The sequence below is a fragment of the Carassius auratus genome, unplaced genomic scaffold (genome assembly GCF_003368295.1).
Source record: "Carassius auratus strain Wakin unplaced genomic scaffold, ASM336829v1 scaf_tig00216591, whole genome shotgun sequence".
Taxonomy (NCBI): domain Eukaryota; kingdom Metazoa; phylum Chordata; class Actinopteri; order Cypriniformes; family Cyprinidae; genus Carassius; species Carassius auratus.
This window is the reverse complement of record NW_020528649.1, coordinates 46,285-68,593: the sequence shown is the minus strand read 5'-3', so window position 1 is coordinate 68,593 and position 22,309 is coordinate 46,285. Positions and strand designations below refer to the sequence as shown.

The following is a 22,309-nucleotide window of genomic DNA, read 5'->3' as shown; positions in this document are numbered from 1 at the left end:
TTTTCTTGCAGGACCCTGTACGTTATAGTAGTAGGCCAACTAATTTAGTTTTAATCATTTAATCACCACCACAGCATCTTGTCTCCATTGGCAACATGCATGATTTGTGTTGATTGCCACACATTGATTTGACGTCACAGGTAGCAGAGAGTGCAAGTGGCGATTGCAAGTGACATTGTAATTTTTAATTTTTTTTTCTTGTCTTCACCACCTGGCTACTGTTGTAAAATGTTGAGAAATTCAAACAAACAATTATCAATAAATATATAAAAATACAAAAATAAAGACTGCAAGTGATGTCACTAGCAGAAGTGCAAGTGTCTGAGTGTGCAAGTCTGAGAATGCAAGTCTGAGAGTGCAAGTGCAAGTCTGCAGCCAGACCCTTTCTCTCAGCCATTATACAATGAACCATGCAATAAATCACTTAGATTTCTACCCTTGCAGACAAAGCATGGGGCAGCCGAGGGCAGCACTAACTCCCGCTGAGTTGCTGTTGTGGGGAGGGCCCAATGTCAGGAATGAGGAACCACCGCAAGCCAAATGCCGACAGCAGGAAAGATGATGCAGCTCCAAACTGGCTGTTCGTAAGACCCTTCTGTATCCCCTTCCACCCAGCCTGTTCACATCTCAGGCTTTTGTAACAATTTATGATTACAGTAGAGCATAGTTGAAGTACGGGTGGTACATAAAACTACCGAATGGAAGCAAAACAGATGCCTGTGACAGTGAAAGTACAGTAATGAGTGACCAGGACGGGGAGTGAGACTTGTGCCAAAACCCTGGTGAGAGGATGCAGCATTTGTGTAATTGACTGAGAAAGATCAGAGACAAAGCCATACAGAACATCCACCTAGAGCACGCACCTTGGGAGAAAGATGATATTTGTTTCACTGCAAAGAACTGCACAAAGGATTCTAAAGAATGGTGAAGTCAATAGGATGAACAGGTTTACTTAAAGAGCCAGTAAGATGAAAATTCTAAGCTTCCTATCACTGTTTATACGTCCTGTACATTAGGTTTAAATCCATCCAAGGTTAAAAAACATTGTCATTTTGTCAAAATATCATTTAAAAATTACCTCAATTCTCAGAGATCCCCAAACGGTTCGCGCGAAGATGTTCAAAAGATTCAGTTTCCTTAAACCCCACCTTTCGGTAGCATACTGTGTTCTGATTGGTCAACTGACATAGTTTTGATTGGTTGTTCCGCACACAACTTCACGGTAAACAATGCGTTAGCAACTGTTTGGGGTGAATTATGTCTTATTCCTCTCACCGCGAAGCAAACAGTAAAATAAAAAAAAAACTTGAACAGTCTCGCTGCTTTTTCTTCTGTGTGTGTGTATTCAAGCCGCGCGCTTCAGTTTGAATCTGAATAGCTCGTTCAGCGCGGGGGCGTGGTCATAACGAAGGGAGACATGTAAAACAGACATTGCGTAGTTTTCATATGGATTACTTTATCACAGAATAAACTAAATAAATAAACTAATCGGCAGCAAAAGTAGACATGTCAAGCTTTCTATAGATATCTCTGTCATGTCTCTTCCTTGAGTATTCACAGAGTTACACTTCATTTTAATGACGTGTTTGTAAATGAAGATCAGCGCAGACAGGCTGCAGACAGCACACATACTTATAAGACGCTTGGGAGAAAACAAACACATAACTTCATAATCATACTTCGCGTTGTGATTCGGAGATGCTCGTTGGTCTAAATAAAGTTGGTAATGAACCATCTTTTATGGCCAAACGCTTTGAAAATCCCGCCTTGTACTCACCGAGATTAGACAAGCAGTCATCAGTGAAATGTGAACACAACAAAAGGGATTTGTTGTACTGCTCTGGTATTGTGGTAAAAATGAATTTTTACCACAATACCTTCTGATCTTCATTTGGCAGTGAAAATAAAACAAACTTGCCTTTACAATTAAAAACACACTGTTTCCTCGACATGATGCTATCACACCAACCAGAGCGTCTTTGTGGGGCGGTGGGGCAGGTCAGAGTTCTGTTTCTCTCAAGACGGTAGGCGGAGATTATTATGCAAAGTGTTCCTAGTGACGTACATAGAGATTGGCAAAAGATTTGAAATCTATAACGACTCGTTTCAGCGATTCAGAGTCGACTCCTTACTTTAGAAGCCAATAACTTTATAAATCATGTACTTTTTGGTTTAATTACTTTGCACATTGTTTACACTGATGGACAGCTACATCATACACTGTAATACAGGTAATTTTTGATTTCCCATCTGTGTGGCTCTTTAATATAAAAGAAAGACAGACATGCTTCTTTGTGGAATTGCTTGAGATGTTTTCTGTATTTATTACCTGAGGGCCCTGTGACTTGATTGTCTATTGATGTTGATGGTAAAAATTAAGCTTTTGATACACTTGACTGCAAAATCTGGTATAAAAGCAGGGGCTGTTGAGCCCAAAAAAGAAAGAGAAGCACCATTAAAGAAGTGCATATTACTCATTCGAAATTTTCTAAACTTTCAGAAGAAAACACTTTTACTTTACATTTTACTTTTAATTTCCCTTTATTTAGTTAATTAGCTAGTTTACTGTTTAATATAATATAATATAATATAATATAATATAATATAATATAATATAATATAATATAATATAATATAATATAATATAATATAATATAATATAATATAATATTTCTTATTATTTATTTATTTTTGTAGTAAGACATATATGTACGTATGCAGCAACATTACACACAAAATAAATACATTATAATTACAGATTATAATCAATCATTCCAAAAATGTGAACGCTGCAGGAATTAAGTAATATATATATATATATATATATATATATATATATATATATATATATATATATATATATATATATATATATATATATATATATATATATATATATATAATTATAATTATTATTTTTTTTTACCTGAATTGAAGTAGTTATCTTTCCCGCTATAATGCTACAGAAGAAGGAACTGCCAGACTATAGACTAAAATCTTGAATGTTGTCTTTAGCACGGCTTAGAACCCTGATCTCCTGGACACAGGACTGGTGTTATTCCTGAGTGAGTTAACTCAAGGTTGCGGATTTTGAGACCGAAGTGCAGAGGAATAACAAAATCTCAAGGAGACGAGAGTTATAAACTCCAAGTAGCTTTACTTGGAGTAGAAGATCCAAAAACAAGGAACAAAGTACAAACAAAACCAGAAGCAAAGCTTTCAATAGTCACAGAAAGGGAAAACAAAACAAGCACAATGACTTGTATTACAATAGACTCAACAAGTATGCAACAGAATACGCAGGCAGGTAGGCTCAAAACTGTATAAAAAGCAATGGCTAAAGGCAAACTCAAGTAGGGCCCTACACAAGTGAGTATCATCAACAGTGACAGCTTCATCACACCAAAGAGGATGATTACAGAAGTGGGGATAAAATATTGTATAACCAGGCCAGAAACTAACAAAGAAAAAAAAATCCACTCTGAAAAGTTCCACATTCCAGCATCAGTATGGACTGGTCTGAAGAACATCGCCATGTACAAAACACCAATCCCACAGTCTGCAGAGAATCAACAACTGGTTGACGATCTGAATGTGTTTAATTGCAGATTTGAAAAGGATAGTCTACCACCCCCCATCTGCTCTAATCTGCATTTCACACATTCCCTTCCACTCACTTCCCCCGTAGGCTTTATTCAACCTGAACAATTTATTTTAAAAATTATACATCATCCATCACAATTAACATAGTTATCTGACATATTTATATTAAATTGCAAACTTTGGAAATAACATATCTGCACATTAATAACATAGCTGTTAATTTTCTAAACAATTACTTTTTTGCCTATACTTATATTTCTGTATGTATATATAGTACATTATTTATGCTATTTTTAATTTTTTTTTTTTTTATATTAGTGTTATATTACATCCCTACTGTGTTATTCCTATCTGTGTCTGCACTATATTGTATGTCTGCACTAGGTTTGTACGTTCTTCTACACTGGAAGCTCCTGTCGTCAAGTCAAATTTCTTGTGTGTGTAAACATACTTGCTACTAAAACTCTTCCGATTCTGATTCTAAGCACAATTGAGAGTTCTTGCCAGTGGTTACACCCTGGCAACTGGGAGGAAGATTACATGCAACAAATCCTGTGCCCCCCTGTGGCTGGGAGCAAAACTGCTGGGCAGGAAGTCTTAAACCCTCTACCATTTTGTTGCTCTCATATCTCTTTTGTGCTTTACTTCCACAAATTGTCACTCCGCAAATTATGATCAGTCATGACATGCAAAAGCCAATATTGTTTGACATCAATGGCGCCATACCCGCCATGCATATTTGAATATATGAAAAGGTAAATGAGATTTGAGTACTGTGACCGAATCGAAGATGTAGTTGTTAGATGTAGTCAGATGATTACAGAATAAAGTCGGATTAACTACTTTTATGCTTTTAATTCATAGAATAGAAATACTAACTTCTACAATACTTACATGCAAACTGTATACAATAATTTTACATCAACAAACATAAATAAAGCCTTATAGGGCCAAACACTCCATCATCTCCATTACCATCTGATAACATTTGAAATTCTAAAGATCAAGGCATGACATACAATGGCTCATAATTGATCAAATATGTGTAAAGTGCTTGGACTATTTCACAGCTGCCTCCTGCCATCTTTGACCCCTGTTTTTATCCCAGTCAAAAGCTTGTTATTGCGTACATGTGAAACCATTTCCAAAGGCAGACCCTGGAGGGATCAGTCCTGTCTGGTAATTGGGTCCCTTGTCACCCATTGACTGCAATAACTTTCTTCGGCTCACCTTTAATCTAAATGACATTGGTGTCCTAGATTGCTTCCTGAGTATTATATTCCTTGGAAAGGTTACGACAGATTTGCATGTCTATTAGAGGAATTTCATCCAAGAGTGAGAAGAGTAGATAGACCCAGAAAACACAGATAAAACAAATAACAGACAAATAAATAAATTAATGAATTAAAAAAAAAAAAAATAGCTACGTGAAATTACAGTACATACAAAAACATCATCATGATCTAATGCTGCAACCCAGTGGTTTTCAATATTGATGTGTGGATTGATACTATCTATCTATCTATCTATCTATCTATCTATCTATCTATCTATCTATCTATCTATCTATCTATCTATCTATCTATCTATCTATCTATCTATCTATCTATCTATCTATCTATCTATCTATCTATCTATCTATTGCATACAGTGCAGTGTGGCTCCATCAGTCAGTTTGCCCTGTGTATCTGTGTTGTTTGTAGATGATTCACATCACACTACAAATAAAAAAATGTAAAAAGTATTGGTATTGGTATTGGTATCAGTAGTGGCAATACCAGCCTGAGTATTACTTGGTATCGGATCAAATAGGAGTTAAGTGGTAACACACATCACTAGTTTTCAACCTGTGGGCCACGGGTATCTCGATGGTATTGCAGGTGGGCCGCCACTTATTATTAAAATAAATAATAATATTGTTAATATATGTAAAAATGTCTAAGTCATAACATAATCATTTCATATATATATATATATATAATTAAATAACAAAAAAATAATATTAAACTGTAATATGCTTCCACTATTCAAGCTCACTGATTGGTTAAAGAATAAACTGCCAATTTATCTTAGATATTTTTGCTGCATATGCTACGGAACAACAAATTCAAACATGCATAAATTGCTGTCAATAGGGTCAACATAAATGGCTGTCAACATGTTCCCTCTTCACTGCTTGCTCCACTGACTGTCTACCCGCTGCCGGGCTCTGCCTGGATCTGGTTTTCCCGTTTTGCTGAGCTGTGCCAGCCCGAGTTATTTTCTGTTCATTGCCAGTTCATTCAATAAAGACAGTTAACAATCTAGCTTCTGAGTACTATGTTATTAACCCAATATTAGCGGGGTCAGTTCATTTATTTATTTATTTTTGCAGTGGGCCGTGCAAACATATGTGTTCGGTTGTGTGGGCTGCAAGTTGAAAAAGGTTGGGAACCACTGCTGTAAACTATTCAAGAAACCCTTTCAGGTGTATTCGTATCAATAGAACATGTTTATACGAACTTTTTAAATATAATTGTTTTTAATCCATTTTTTTTTTTTTTACATACAAACAGTAACATGGTAGTTGTAATACACAGATTGTTTTCAATACAGATTTAAATAATATAAATGAGACATCACTATCAGGTGAAGTAAATATATAATTGATATGCAATATAGTACATATATTTAGCAAAATAATTTTCTGAGGAAAATGTAGTGTGACGTTTATTTCATGCTATAATAGTAAAAAGGAAGAGCTTATCGGTTCATGTGCTTTCCACGCTGCTGCTTGAGCTGATAAAAAAAATATGAATAAATAAATAACAAAAACAAAAGCTTCAAGCTACAGAAGGTAACAATGCCAGTTCTGAGAAGTGATCAAATATGATCACAGTTGGATCTGTTAGCTGCAGACACAGTGTGCTCTGATAGGTTGATAAAATTACACAGCAGTAAAGCCATTTGTCATGGACATGATCTAAATGTGACAATTGCAGAATTCCAGAAACCATGCGTGTTAATATAAATAAAAGGGTGGCATAGTCCCAGTAAAGCATACCAGATTGATTAGTAGATAATTTTTAATGCTTGCAATACATACTGATAGATGACAGCTGGTTAGATCAGCCAGACAGCAGGATAGTTTTCACTTACTGTAAATACTTCTGTCCATAGAGTCCCAATACATATAAGATGTCCCAACATAATTTCATGTTGATTGCTCTATCTATTTAAAAAGGTTTATTTGTTTGACTTTAAAAACATAATGCTCGTGATGACAAATACAAAATAAAAGGAAAAAAGAAGCATTGCTTATGGAGCCCCGCACATGACATGCAGGAAAAACATAGTAGGCTAAATCGTGTGCAAGATTTACTAATTCGTTCCCTCAATGTACTAAAACGAGCACACGATTAGTATTGCATTCCCTCGATATACTATTTTGTTTAATTATTTCCCTCGATTTGATCAAGAGAATGAAATAGTTAATTGAGGGAATGCAATAGTAATTGTGTGCAAGTTTTAGTACATTGAGGGAACGAATTTGTAAATCGTGCACACAATTTATTTATTTTTTATCGCATGTAATTGCCTAAAATATGTGCATGGAACAAGATTTTGTGCTGTGTGCGCACATCCTTCAAACTTAAAATGTAATGGTGGACCAATACAGATTTAAACTGGAAAGAACATTTAGTCAAAAAATATACATAATTTTATTTACCGTATTTTTCGGACTATAAGTCGCGCCTGAGTATAAGTTGCATCAGTCCAAAAATACGTCATGACGAGGAAAAAGATATATATAAGTCACACTGGACTATAAGTCGCATTTATTTAGAACCAAGAACCAAGAGAAAACATTACCGTCTACAGCCGTGAGAGGGCGCTCTATGCTGCTCAGTGATAGACTACAGGAGCACTGAGCAGCATAGAGCGCCCTCTGGCAGCTGTAGACGGTAACGTTTTCTCTTGGTTCATTTCTCTTGGTTCATGTTAAATTAATTTTGATAAAGGCAAGGCAAGGCAAGTTTATTTATATAGCACATTTCGTACACAATGGTAATTCAAAGTGCTTTACATAAAAGAAAGTAAAATAATCATGAAGAAAAATAATAACAAAAATAAAACAAGTAATTTTAAAACTTTTAAAATAATTAAAACATTTAAAAACAGTTAGAGAATGATTTTACATAAAAATAATAATAATAAAACAATAATAGAACATAAAACGGTGAAAATATAGTGCAATCAGTTCGGACATTGCACAGTGCTCATTCAACAAATGCACAGCTAAAAAGATGCGTCTTGAGTCTAGATTTAAATGTGACTAGTGTTTTAGCACATCTGATCTCTTCTGGAAGCTGATTCCAACTGCGGGTAGCATAGTAACTAAAGGCAGACTCCCCTTGTTTTGTGTGATCCCTTGGTATTTCTAACTGACTTGATCCTAATGATCTGAGTGCTCTGTTAGGTTTATATTCAGTGAACATATCTGCAATATATTTCGGTCCTAGGTCCTTTAGTGACTTATATACGAGTAAAAGTACTTTAAAATCAATCCTAAATGTAACTGGAAGCCAGTGTAAGGACCTGAGGACTGGTGTGATATGCTCAGATTTTCTGGTTCTAGTCAGAATCCTGGCAGCAGCGTTCTGGATGAGCTGCAGCTGTCTAATGGTCTTTTTGGGAAGGCCAGTGAGGAGCCCATTACAATAGTCCACCCTGCTGGTGATAAAGGCATGAACAAGTTTCTCCAAGTCTTGACTGGAAACAAAACATCTAATTCTTGCGATGTTTTTTAAATGATAGTATGCTGATTTAGTTACTGATTTGACATGACTACTGAAACTAAGGTCTGTCTCCAGAATCACACCAAGATTCCTGACTTGATTTTTAGTTGTTTGACCCCTAGAGTCAAGGTATGCATTCACCTTGAACACTTCATCTTTGTTTCCAAATGCAATGACTTCAGTTTTTTCCTTGTTTAACTGAAGAAAGTTCTGGCACATCCAATTATTAATTTCATCAATGAACTTGGCAGAGGGAGTTAATGGGGCTGTAGTCATTTGGAGATAAGGCTAGGTAAATCTGGGTATCATCAGCATAGCTGTGATGGGCAATTTGGTTCTTTCTCATTATTTGACTTAGTGAGCGGCAAGAATTGACCCTTGTGGGACTCCGCATGTCATGGACGTCCTCTTAGACTTATGCTCTCCTAGACTCACATAATAGCCTCTCCCTTCTAAGTATGATCTGAACCATTTGAGTACCATCCCAGAAAGCCCGACCCAGTTTTCCAGTCTCTCTACCAGTATGTTATGATCGACAGTGTCAAACGCAGCACTGAGATCTAGCAATACCAGCACCGATATTTTGCCAGAGTCACAATTTAAGCGAATATCATTTATTATCTTAATGAGTGCTGTCTCTGTGCTGTGATGTGGTCGGAAACCAGATTGAAAATGTCTAGGTATCCATTTGAGTTTAAGTATTTGTTCAGCTGATTAAAAACTACCTTTTCTATAATTTTGCCTATAAAAGGAAGATTAGATATTGGTCTAAAATTGCTCAAAATTGTGTTATCAAGATTGGTCTTTTTCAGGAGGGGCTTTACAACTGCAGTTTTTAGGGAGTTTGGAAATGTCCCAGAAAGAAGTGAGGCATTCACCACTTCTAAGAGATCTGCTTTTAAGCAGTCAAGCACACTTTTGAAAAAAGATGTGGGAAGTGTGTCAAGACAACAGGTTGATGATTTTAGTTGCTGCACTATGTCTTCCAGAATTTTGCTATCAATTTTTTCAAAAATAGACATAGTATCTTTTTGATATTTTGGCCGAATCTGTCTGACCTCTGCATTACTTGAGGATGTGCTAATCGCCTTCCTGATATTTATGATCTTCTCAGAAAAGAAAGAAGCAAACTCATTGCATTTGCTGTCTGATAGCATATCACTGGGAATCTGACATGGGGGGTTTGTCAGTCTCTCAACAGTGGCAAAAAGAGTAAGAGTGTTATTTAAGTTACTGTTTATTAGGTTTGAGAAGAAGTTCTGTCTAGCTGTGGCTAGTTTCACATTAAAAGCATGAAGGATGTCTTTATAGATGCTATAGTGAATTTCAAGTTTCGTCTTCCTCCACATCCGCTCGTCGGCTTTTCTGCATTGTCTTTTCATAGTCTGAACTGCTGTTGATCTTCTCCAAACTGATTTCTGTCTGTTTGTTTTCTTACTCACTATTATTGGTGCAATATCATCAATAACATTCTTAACTTTTGAGTTGAAGGAATCAAGGAGAATATCAACAGAGTCTGCAGAAATGCTTGGTGTTAAAGATATAGCCTCCATAAATAGTACACTTGTGTTCTTGTTTATGCATCTCCTTCTGACAGAGACAGATCTAGATTCAGTGGTAGCAGAGATCAATATATCAAAGAAAATACAGAAGTGATCAGATAGTGCTACGTCCTTAATAACAATGGATGAAATGTTTAGACCCCTAATGATGATTAGATCCAGAGTGTGTCCACCTTTGTGTGTGGGTCCATGCACATGCTGAATCAAGTCAAAGGTGTTTAGAACCGTTATCATTTATTTTGTAGTTTTGTTTTCTGCATTATCTATGTGAATATTAAAATCCCCTGCAATTGCAAAACAGTCAAACTCTGAGGAAATTATTGATAACATTTCTGTGACCTCTTCAACAAAGGCTGGAGAGTATTTTGGAGGCCTGTAAATAATAATAAACAGAATGCGTGGAGCACCTTTCAGCACAATCCCTAGATATTCGAAAGACAAGTACTGACCAAATGACACTTGCTTGCATTGATAGACATCTTTAAATAGAGCAGCTACACCCCCACCTCTCCTAACAGTCCTGCAAACACTCATGTAAGTGAAGTTAGGAGGGGCTAAATAAGTCGCACCTGACTATAAGTCGCAGGACCAGCTAAACTATGAAAAAAAGTGTGACTTATAGTCCGGAAAATACGGTAGCTCACCTTTCCACAAAACCTCAACAATCACTGACAAACCCTCAATATTATCAGAAAGTAATAAAAATATGTTCCGCAATACGTTTGAAAGTATTATGTGTAACGGAGCATGTTTTGGTTGAGTAGTTTACCAGCTTAGAAGAGGTAAGCTGAAGTCTCAGCAGAACAGCACAACAAAACTCAAAAACGTTCTGATCTCTGTGTATAAATCTTGCCACTAGAAGAAAACAAGAAATGCATTAAATATGTTGAGAAACTGAGCGGCATATAAAATGTTCTCTTCTATGACAAACAATTTGCTTTCCAACACAAGTCCATGCACCTGAAGTACATAAATTCAGAAAAGAAAAAAAAGGCCTTCAGCAAATATAAGATGCCTATTGATTTCAAACCAATTGCAACTTGTTAAATTTGAGAGGACATCCACGTAAAACCACTGCGGCAAAAGTTACTTTATATGTGAGAGCCATTACTATTTTTTTTTTGCATCCTTGTGAGAGATTTAGAATTGGTTAAGCATGCATAAATAAAGTATATTGTCACTAGACTGCGGCCACGATCAATAGAATCAATGGTAAGTGTCCATGCAATAACTTCACAACTCCTTCAACTGTCTTACCAACTATCAAAAGATAGTTGCTCATCTTACAACAGGTCAAAGTTTAGAAATTGTTATTTTTAAAAGCAGATTTGATTTAATGCTAGTAGCCTAAGATTTGCATTCAAATGACTGAATATGCAGAACACTTATGGCATAGTGTTCTTGATTAATTCAGCCTGAAGATGGCATTATACTTTGACTAATTTGATGGTGATTTGGCCCAATAACTGACAATCTCTCAAACGAGATCTGTAACAGACTATAAGTAGTGTAGAGTCCTGTAACTTTATACTATTACACTCAGGATGATCTTTGCCACTTGCCATGTTCACAATCTGATGACTTTGCTGAACTGAACCAGATTGAACTAAACTTTGCTAATGCAAACTCATAAAGCATTATCCACCACTACGTTTGTAAAAACAAGCAGAGCTTGTCTTCCCGTATGGCTCTCAATTAGGGTGTGCTGCGATTTCATTTTTCAAGATTTACAATGGAAGAGTCTGGGACGCTGTTGAGCTCAACAGGGTAGTGGCACCCTCTGCTCCTCTTAGTGCCATCATTACATAGTCAACCTGTCTGCTGAAACTATGTGCTAAATACCAATTTATCAATCTTACTTAATGACTTAAAATAGTTCAGACACTGAGGAATTGTTTGTTGAATAATTCTGAACATATTTATGAGTAAACAACTTAGGACTGATACAGTTTATATAGGGTTCTTGGTGGCCCATATAGAAAATGCATGGCTGTTTCAGTCCCTGAACTGAGACAACAGATGATGCAGAATTGAAGTTTGATATATAATTAAAATCGAATTAAATTAAAATACCTGTTGCTTGTTGGTTTTATTTTTATTATTATTATTTATTAATCAATGTGTATATTAAGACATTCTGTGCAGTATGGAAAATGTTAATGTATGTTTGTCAGTAAACCTATTCATTGCTTCAAGGTCACCAGGCTGTGGAGAGCAGATGGATGTTCAGCGCTCCTTTCGCTTTTATAATGTGACTGATTCAATCAGTTTCCTTCTCCTCAAGCCTCTGCAGACTCTCAGTGGCAGAGCTGCTCTTATCTCTACACACAGCCACAAATGTCTCATTCCCTGAATCTGCTGGTTTAGAGGTGAGCATCTGTACGTGTAATCTAAATGTAGGTAACACTGAGGTCAAGCTTCCGGTATAAAGAAAATAATCTTCAAGCAGGAATATCAGCAATGCTCTGAACTCTCCTATCTCACCCATTTTACATTTACATTTAAGCATTTAGCAGACACTTTTATCCAAAGCGACTTACAAATACAATTCAGGTTATCATTTTTTTTTTTTACTTATCATATTTTACTTAACACACCCTCATGTCATCACAAACCCATTTGCTATGTGTTATTATTATTATTATTATTATTATTATTATTATTATTATTATTATTATTATTATTATTATTATTTTTTTATTTTTTTATTTTTTTTGCAGTGTATGGTATTATTGTCCTCTTTACATATTTGGTCACTGTGAATGTTGCATGAGAATACTTTTTAAAATGTTCTAATTTTATGTCACTGTAAAAATGTTTCAATGACAGTCTGAGTATATAATAAAATATTATTATTATTATTTTTTTTTTTTTTTTTGCTAATCTATTCCTGAATCCTTTACCTATCATGGTGCTAGCAAATGAACAGACTACAGAGAAGAACATTCTTTTTTTTCAGTGATCAGCGATGAGTCTGTACTGTGTTGCACATTCTACCTGAAACATTTCGTTTTAATAGAGACATCTACGTTCTTGCTAGCTTTTGCGTGGGTGTAAAAGCATCTGTTTGATGGGATACTGCTGCTCTCCCTAGAGCCTCAACAAGCAGCCACACTCGCCACAAAGTGCTACGCTATCTGTCATTTGGTATCAAAGTACAAGAGGTTCTTCTTGCACCATGAAAGCAGTTCCTCTCAGATATAATGTTGCATTTCCCTATGCATTTTCATGTTTTCCACGGTGCTGTGGTGAGGAGGATCTCTTCCTGAAACACCCACAAAAAAAGCTGAAATTCTTGATTGAAGCTAGCTGGCATGGCTTCTTCACCATCTGTGACTGACACTGAACCAGAACCGGATTTTGGGGAACAGGGGCACAATAACACCTGTTTGCCTTCACCCGCATTCCACCATCATGTTTTATGTAGGAGCCTGATGCATTATTCATGTGCTGGAGGGAGAGGCGGGACTGCTCAGGTACATATGCTGGGGGTTATAAATGTCCAGCCATAAAAATCTGTTGCCCTTATTTCACTTGAGACACAGAAGATAGAGAGGGCCTTGGGTAGCTCTTTCAGGGGCGTTTCTCACCCACAGCTCAATCATGAATAATGAGGTGTTGGACATCTCCATCACATGTTAGCACAACAGCAGATGCTGAGTCTAAACTTAAATGAGTCTGGGGAGCATAGCTCAAACCATCACAGCATCTACATGATGAAATTCATTACATTATTAAAGCTTGCTGGCAGGGCAAGATTACCAAATAGGCCCTGGGACGCTAGAATTCCAGGGATCCAAAATGGCTAGACACTTCAGGTCCTATGTGCCTCATGTATCTGAACTAGTCCCCAGTTTGTAATGAAGAGCTTTAATCTAAGACTGCCAACACACCTCTGGAAGAGCACTTCCATTTTTTATTTATTTATTTTTTATAATGACATAGGATTCTGGTGACGCTCTTTAAAAAAAAATGAGACCAAAAAATGCCCAATGAAGCACCCCATCCTATTAAAGGGATACTCCACCAATAAATAAATAAATAAATAACTGTATTTTTCGGACTATAAAGTCACACCTGAGTATAAGTCGCATCAGTCCAAAAATATGTCATGACGAGGAAAAAAACATATATAAGTCACACTTGACTATAAGTCGCATTTATTTAGAACCAAGAACCAAGACGAACCGAGAGAAATGATTACCGTCTACAGCCGCGAGAAGACGGTAATGTTTTCTCTTGGTTCTTTTCTCTCAGATTCATGTCAAATTAATTTTGATAAATAAGTCGCACCTGACTATAAGTCGCAGGACCAGCCAAACCAAGAAAAAAAATGTGATTCATAGTCCGGAAAATACGGTAATTCTCTCATTATTTACTCACCCTTCATGCTGTCCCTGTATATGACTTTATTTTTTGTGGAGCACAAACATAGATTTTAAGAAAAGTAGTATCTATGTGTCCGTAGGATGGAAGTGGATGGGTTCCCTCAAAGCTGAAGCTTCAAAAACCACGCAAAACAAACAATAATCCATACGACCCCAGTTGATGAATAAATGTCTTCTGAAGCGAAACGATAGGTGTGTTAGAAATATATAATTTATAACTTCAACAGGCAAAAATATGTCTTTTTATCGCACACACTTATTTTTATGCTTCAGAAGACATTGATCTCAGTGTTCATCAAAAAAAAAAAATAATACAAAAAAATTAAAAATAAATAAATAAAAAATAATTATATATATATAAAATATATTTTAAATATAGATATACATTTGGGACAGCACAAGGGTGAGTAAATGAAGAGATAATCTTCTTGTTAGGCTTTGTTTTCCTTTAACATCCAGTGTTTTTAAAGGGTTAGTTCACTGAAAAATGAAAATGATGTCATTAATGACTCACCCTCATGTCATTTCAAACCCGTAAGACCTCCATTTATCTTCAGAACAAAGTTTAAGATATTTTAGATTTAGTCCGAGAGCTTTCTGACTCTCCATTGAAAATGTATGTACGGTATACTGTCCATGTCCAGAAAGGTAATAAAAACATCATCAAAGTAGTCCATGTGACATCAGATGGCCAGTTAGAATTTCTTGAAGCTTCAAAAATACATTTTGGTCCAAAAATAACAAAAACTAAGACTTTATTCAGCATTGTCTTCTCCCGGGTCTGTTGTGAGTGCGTTCACTACTGTGTAGTGATATCCGTTTCGTAAACGAATTATTGGATTTGAAGCTTTCCATTGAAAAACAGCGATCTGTCGTCGATGCTTGAGGCTTAGATCTTTATGATACTGTACATAGATTGTCAAGATTAAATTTGTCCCGTTTCATTTAATCTATTCATAAACACAGACATGTGCAAGTTGAAAGGCGTTGAGGACGAGGACATCTTTGTGCTGGCTAAGAGGTTAAGAGAGAACTGAAGATGAACACCGAGCCGAGCCAGATAACGAACGAAGGATTGAATTGTTCTTGAGTCAAGAACCGGTTGAAAAACACAAGCTTGATGACATTACAGAGGTAATCCCTAAATTGTTTTTGTGAGTTTATTATTATGAGATTTGATTTTGTGTAATAACCAGCACCAAAGCAAACTGTAGTTTTACAAGGAAATTGATCGAGCACATTCAGACAGTCAACAGGATCAGACTCACAATGAGATTCATTGCAAATTGGTCCAAACAAATATAAATGTCAACTTAAACTGATTCACTCTGCCAGAGTTTCTATGATTTGTTTTGTATGAGAATGTGCAAAATTGCCTGTAAACAATAAAGTGCAACCTTTGAGGAGGTGGCCACATAATAGAATGTGCTAATTCAGTTAAGCAAGTTGAATTACTGCCTCGGTCAGTGTTCTTGAGTTAGCCTAGAGCTCAAACGTCCGTGAGATAAATTACAAGCTAGAATAATGATAAAGCTGGAAAAGGAGTTGTTCACTGTAGAACAAAACAATGAATGTAGCATTTATCAGCAAATTTAGCTTCTTAGCACACATGCTGTGGCTAAGCATGCAACTTTTGCTAGGGAATGCTGTGGAGGGTCTCAGAAATATTGTGGTTTTGACAGATAGGCGTTGAGTTGGCTGAAGATGGTGCCCTGGAGGCTGAGGTGTCCGATGGAGCTTAGAGGAGCTTTCTGTTGTGTTGCTCGGCTGGCATGATGATTATGCTGGCGTATACACCTTCTATATTCTCAGACTTCAGCATAACACAATAGATGGATTTATGAACACACACACACACACACACACAAAAAAAAAAAAAAAAAAAACACTTGCAGATTCCTTCTGGCTCAAGCAACACGCTTTAAAGCCTGCAGCTGAAATCTAGGTTATGGACTGAGTCCACCATTTTTAACTGCACACACAATGTTCTCATTTTCGGTCTTTCTTACGGTCTCTTCCTCTGTCTACCTGATTAATTTAGGCTGTCTGTCTGTTGGACTGAGTCGGATTTGAGTTACTGCTCCATGTGTTTCTCCAACAAGCATGCAGGGGCAAATATACCCTCTAATTAGAATTACTGTTATGCAGGGTTGCACTTTCTCTGACCACAAACACCGCAGACCCTTTTCTGCTTTGTAGGGTGACAGTTTTTTGCACTGTATGGTGTGTCATTGTGTTCCTGGAAGTCAAACAGATAAAATACATCATGCCCACTTACAATTTGGATGGTTTATGTCGAAAAAAAAAGAGAATGAGAGTTTGACACATGATACACGAGTGTGTTTGTGCATGTGTCTGTGTGCATGTGTATGGCAAAAGAAGAAGACAGTGATGAAAATACAAGAAGAACTGGTTGGATGCTCTGGGGATTATGTTCCAGTTTGATCCTGTGCTGCATGGTAGTGCACTGCTGCCACCTAGATGCTATGTTCAAGATAGCATATTGCACTCTACTATACCCTGTTCTGGAATACATAGCATGTAGACTGGACAGGGTAAGTACATTTTCTGCATTCATAAAATAAAGGTGACCTATTACATTTGCCACAATGTGCAGTATCCCAAAATGCACAATGCACAGATTCTCAATGCAAAGCATTTAACTTGAACTTATGTGCCAAAAATTAGCCATAAATAATTACAGCCAAGATTTATTTTCCCCCCTCATTATTTGTCCTAATCCATATTTTTGCCTTGTTTTTCAGTAAATAAATACATGAATAAAAAATGTACTGCACTGGAAAACATTTTCTTTAAATAAATGTATTTGATAAATTTGGAGAGGAAACAAACAATAATTCTCCATTGTTCCGGAAAAAAAAGGAGCTTGATTATGCTTCATTAGGAATGGATAATTAAGGATGAATTAGTAAAGCTTAATTATGGATACAATAGATTAACACATAAATATACACATACTCTAAAACCTTGTCACCTCGCAAGGCATTTTTTATAATTTTTTTGTATATACTGAATGATTTATTAATGTGTTATAGCAAGAACATAAACTTTTCACTTATGAACTATCATTGCTTTAATATTACAAGCCTACAAGGCCGTAGCACTCACTGTAGCACCCGTGACCCTAAATAGAATCGTCTCGCAAGCTGAAGAGCCCATTTGAGTGTTGAAATTGAATTTGCCTCTATGATTAGAAATGTCTGAGTGATGAAACAGCATACAACTGCCAAAGGTTAAACATGGGAGACATCATTAAAGAAACAGACGCCAGTTTATTCTTCAATAATGGAGACAGAAACATAGAGGGAGAAGTAAAAGAGAGAGTGCGAGTTAGACGAGAAGGATTCCATATTTATGATTTGCCATGTTTGAGAGGCTGCTGGGCTAATTTGACATTTAAACATTTACTGCACCTCATTACAACTGCTCACAGCTTATTAACCTGTCTGCTCACTGGGTAGATGGACCACACATTCCTCACAGTCATTCACTCACACAAAACCACTTTTACAGAAGTACTTTCCTGAATCAGCATCCTTTATTGTTCCTGAAGGCTATATTTTTATTTAGCCAATCTCAGCCCTTCCTGTAACCCTAACCACAAAATTAGAAAGCAACGATTGGTTGCGTTTCCATGTGTTAGTCCAGGAACTGTAGCTAACAAATATAGTAAAGTATCATACTTGTTTCCATCTCATTTCTTTATACATAAAACCAAAAATCACTATACCTTCAAAATTATTACCAGTACACAAAATCCAAAACCAAACCAGAATATATTCCAGATTTCCAGTTTTACAATAAAATACATCAGCATACAGTAGGAAAGGAAACTTGCACTTGTCAAATGAATTTATGAGGTCTTTTTAAAGTTTCATTCCTTATAATATTACATTCAACCACTATAATGGGCCCGTTTTTCCTTCAAACCATCACACAATTATCAGATATTATAATGTAACCAACAAAAGCTACATTTTTTAAAAAGAAACGTCTAAAATGAATATGATTTTTTTTCAAATTCAACCATAGTTGACATTAATCAAATATAGAATACTGTTATATAAGAACTTCTGCACAAAAGGATGCAAATGCACACGTGAACTTGACTGTGCTAGTGTATCAACAGGCTAGAAAAACAGTCATTTAAGGCACAAAGAATTTACAATATCTAGTTCAATAGTGTTCTCACTTTAATGTTATGTATGTGTATGTACAGTTTAACAAAGATAAAGCTATAATGATTAAAAATGTATATGGATATCATGATAATATTGTTATCGTGCATTCTATTGCCAACAATGATCATTGTGAAAATCTATTTTGGACGCAGCCAATAATCAGACACAAAGCACAGTCTGTGTAATTAGATTTTCTTAATGATGAGGCAACACCAAAAAATCAACTTGACGTTACAATCAGCAAAATTAAGCATAATTGGGTTACTTACGGTCATTGCACTGGGTGCCAGAGTAAGAGGTCATGGAACAGTCACAGGTGAAGTTCTCCCACTGCTGGATGCACACACCCATGTTGGCACACGAATCCTCCTGGCATGTAGTGCTGGGCCCTGATATGAAGGAGACAGGAATATCATATCATGTGTCAATAGTAATGACAGATTTCAGCAGTAACAGGTAGCATAACAAGACTAGTGTGCATGCAAGGTCATTCACAGGTCGGCATCAACACTCGGTAAACAGATTCAAGATTGTACATTCAACCTAAATATTTAACAACATTGTAGTAGTGGAAAAATGAGACAAGCAAACAAAAGAAGGAAAACAAAATTAAAAGAAAAAAATGCTTAATCAATATGTTGGTCTTGTTTCTATTTTGTAATACATTAAGAGTCTATATATTACTTTTTAAAAAGATTATTTGTAAAGTTTCCCCCTAGGGAACCTCAAATGGATTGGTCAGATAATGGAGATATCCAAAATGTGTACTTTTAGTGTGTCTCCAGGAACTGGACAACAAAGCACTAATAAAACATAATTTATTTTGCATTGAGTGGGTCACCTCATCTGGGCTGCCATGTTGAGGTCACATGACAAACATTCTAGTGAAATCACTATACAGAATGACTAAACAATGACTAAACCACTTCTGATATGCAGACACTTTTTTACAGATTATTTTATTGCAATAAAAAATTAGACTGAGTTAGATTAAAATCTGGATCTCTGAAAATATGTAGCTATAAGAATGAAGTTAAATCCTCGTGTCCAGATAAATGTCACATCTTTCTAAGTTGTAAAAAAATCTTTTAGATGTAAAATATAATTATTCGTACATTAACTAATTAATATTCATTAGCTAAGCTTAGCCATTTTGTGACATTCCAGTTGTTCCTTGTGATGCCCATGGTGAGGTTTATACTAACACACCAATAACTGGAAAACAAGACAAAAATACTGATTAACAATTATTTATTTATTCATGTATTTGCAGTAATAAGAGTAATAATAATAAAAAATAATAATAATAGATTTCAAGATACAAAACCCTCCATGCTGAACCCTGCTAGAAGAAAAAAAGATGATATGCACCATCTGCACACATTTCTCTTTTTAAAATGTGTTCACATTTCACACTTCATAATAGACAATTGATGAACCTTTAACAGGGAATGCAAACGATTGTGTTTACACTCTATCAAGATTCATTTTAATAGAATTATTAAAACCATTCTGAAATGTCAATTCCAGCATCTCAGATCACAGATAAAAGAGACCAAGCATGCATTCAATACAAGAGCAAAGTCATGAGTGCAGATGTATGAACGTCTCCACTGGCTGAAAGTGCTTTTATTGAGTCTAGGAAGAAATAGAATAATTCTTTCTTTACTCTTGCTTGTTTCTGTCTCTAATTATTTTCCAAATGATTGAAATTCATCAAAATTAATTTGACATGACGCAGCATAGAGAATCCTCTCGCGGCTATAGATGGTAATGTTTCCTCTTGGTTCATGGTTCTAAATAAATGTGACTTATAGTCCAGTGCGACGTATATATGTTTGTTTCCATGCATGACGTATTTTTGGACTGATGCGACTCATACTTAGGTGTGACTTATAGTCCGAAAAATATGGTAGTTGTTTGTAAAAGCTCATTGCAACTTTCAGCCAGGCTTGTGTGTGTGTGTGTGTGTGTGTGTGTGTGTGTGCGTGTGAGATGAAAAAAAAGTTAAAGCCTCTACCTTGAAGGTCCGCTTTGGTGAAACCAACTTTGTAAGCAAAACATTTCAGAAAGAATTGGATAACAAAACAGAGGTTGGTAAGTGGAGGGAAGGTCAGTCAAGAGAGAGGAAAATGTGTGTGTGAAGGATCATGAGAGAGTAACCTGGGTAATGACATTAGTAAGGCAAGGAAAGTTATGAAATTTTTATTTTGTTCTATTCTTCTGTTAAACAAATGTATCTCATTCAAATCTTCAATAACAAATAACCTGTGTCTATATTGTACATCAGTGGTTTTCAACCTGTGGTCCGCGGTATTGCAAGTGGGCCGCCAATTATTTTCTGTTCATTTCAGTCCATTCTAGGGCTGTGCGATTAAAAGAAAACGTCCTAAAATCACGATTTGAGCGTGCGCATATGCCTAACTCCAGGTTCACACACTGTCTGTGATGTGCCTTTTTTCTGAGCCAATGTTGACGGATCAGAGCGTTCTCACTGCGGTAAAAGGCTAGAAATAAAAACGTGCGAAAATAATTCATGTCTAACACATGAGCATAGAGTGAATTTGTTAGTGAACAGGATGCAGTTTAAGTGAGAGGAGACACGTTTTAAGTGTGCACACTCTCTCCTCGCAAAGCAGCGTGTATCTGAGCAAGCACGACCGGTTTTGTGACAGAGCAAAGGAAATCTGCTGCGAACAGAGAGATTCGCACTCGTGCATTATTTTAATGTGCTTTCGCGTTATATTTATGCGCTCTCACTGCTGACCGCATACACATACTGTATACACACTGCAACACCTGAGGCACCGCTACAATTAATGAGCTCTATGAACAATGCATGGCAAAAAAGAAAAAATAGTCCCTGTATACAGGATTTTTTATTTATTTATTTATTTTTTGCCACAAGTCTATACATTTTTTTACATCTTCACTATAGTGATAATTTTGACTTATGTCTGTTCTAGAGATGTTACAACTTTTTGATAAAGCTCTGATTGGTTTTCTTTTGGAAATATGTTTCAAATTAATCCTGAATGCATTTATGACTGTAAAAGCACAATTGCAAAATTGATTAAAAAAAATCGCGATTTTTTTTTTTTTTTTTTTCATATCGCACAGCCCTAGTTTATTCAATAAATATAGTTTAAAAACTAGCTTCTGAGTACTAAGTTATTAACCCAACAATAGCGGGGTCAGTTAATTTTTTTGAAGTGGGCCGCGCAAACATGTGTTTGGTTGTGTGGGCCGCGAGTTGAAAAAGGTTGGGAACCACTGTTGTACATGATAGGTAACAGTTAAAATGGAATATTATCGTATTAGCAAAACAACAGAGAATACCCAGAATTCCAGTGAGGCATAAAAATCGAACTAAAATATAAGTAAAAGACAAAGATTAGAGAGAAAAACAATTGGTGCAGAGGTTAAATCAGGTTTGAATTTGATGGTTAAAACACAGCAGTGTGTCAGGGATTGGTAGAGATTTAGTTTTAGGTTTGATGAACGGCTTATATTATACCTTCACAGCCACGTTCGACCTGCCCACTACGGAACAGAGCATCATTGATAAGGTCAGGCAGACGGCCATTGAGATCCATAGAAGCTAAGCAGCCCTGGAAACCCTCACGAGACACCACCAGCTTCGGCATGTTCTGGTACATGTTAGGTCCCAAACCGGCCACAAACAGATCACCTGCAAAGAGTAAAAAAAAAAAAAAAAAGAGAATATAACTTAAAATTGCTTGAATTACATTGGAAATTAGGTTTTTTCTTGTTTT

At 36.1% G+C, this 22,309-nt stretch overlaps 1 protein-coding gene across 10 annotated transcripts in view; it reads right to left on the bottom strand.

Moving 5' to 3' along the window:
* Positions 1 to 22,309, bottom strand: part of LOC113098628 (neurexin-3b-beta) — a 257,272-nt gene that overhangs the window by 218,116 nt on the left and 16,847 nt on the right. For 6 of the 10 annotated variants that reach the window (XR_003289112.1, XM_026263652.1, XM_026263658.1 and 3 more), the window contains exons 6-8: positions 22,051 to 22,224; positions 20,554 to 20,580; positions 18,803 to 18,922 (exon numbers count right to left, since the gene is read on the bottom strand). Coding sequence is in view for 8 of the 10 variants with exons in the window: in XM_026263652.1 (XP_026119437.1) it covers positions 18,803 to 18,922; positions 20,554 to 20,580; positions 22,051 to 22,224 (321 nt within the window). In the remaining 2 variants the exon portion in view is untranslated. The remainder of the gene's footprint in view (positions 1 to 18,802; positions 18,923 to 20,553; positions 20,581 to 22,050; positions 22,225 to 22,309) is intronic. The other 4 variants (XR_003289113.1, XM_026263654.1, XM_026263655.1 and 1 more) reach the window with 1 other exon arrangement.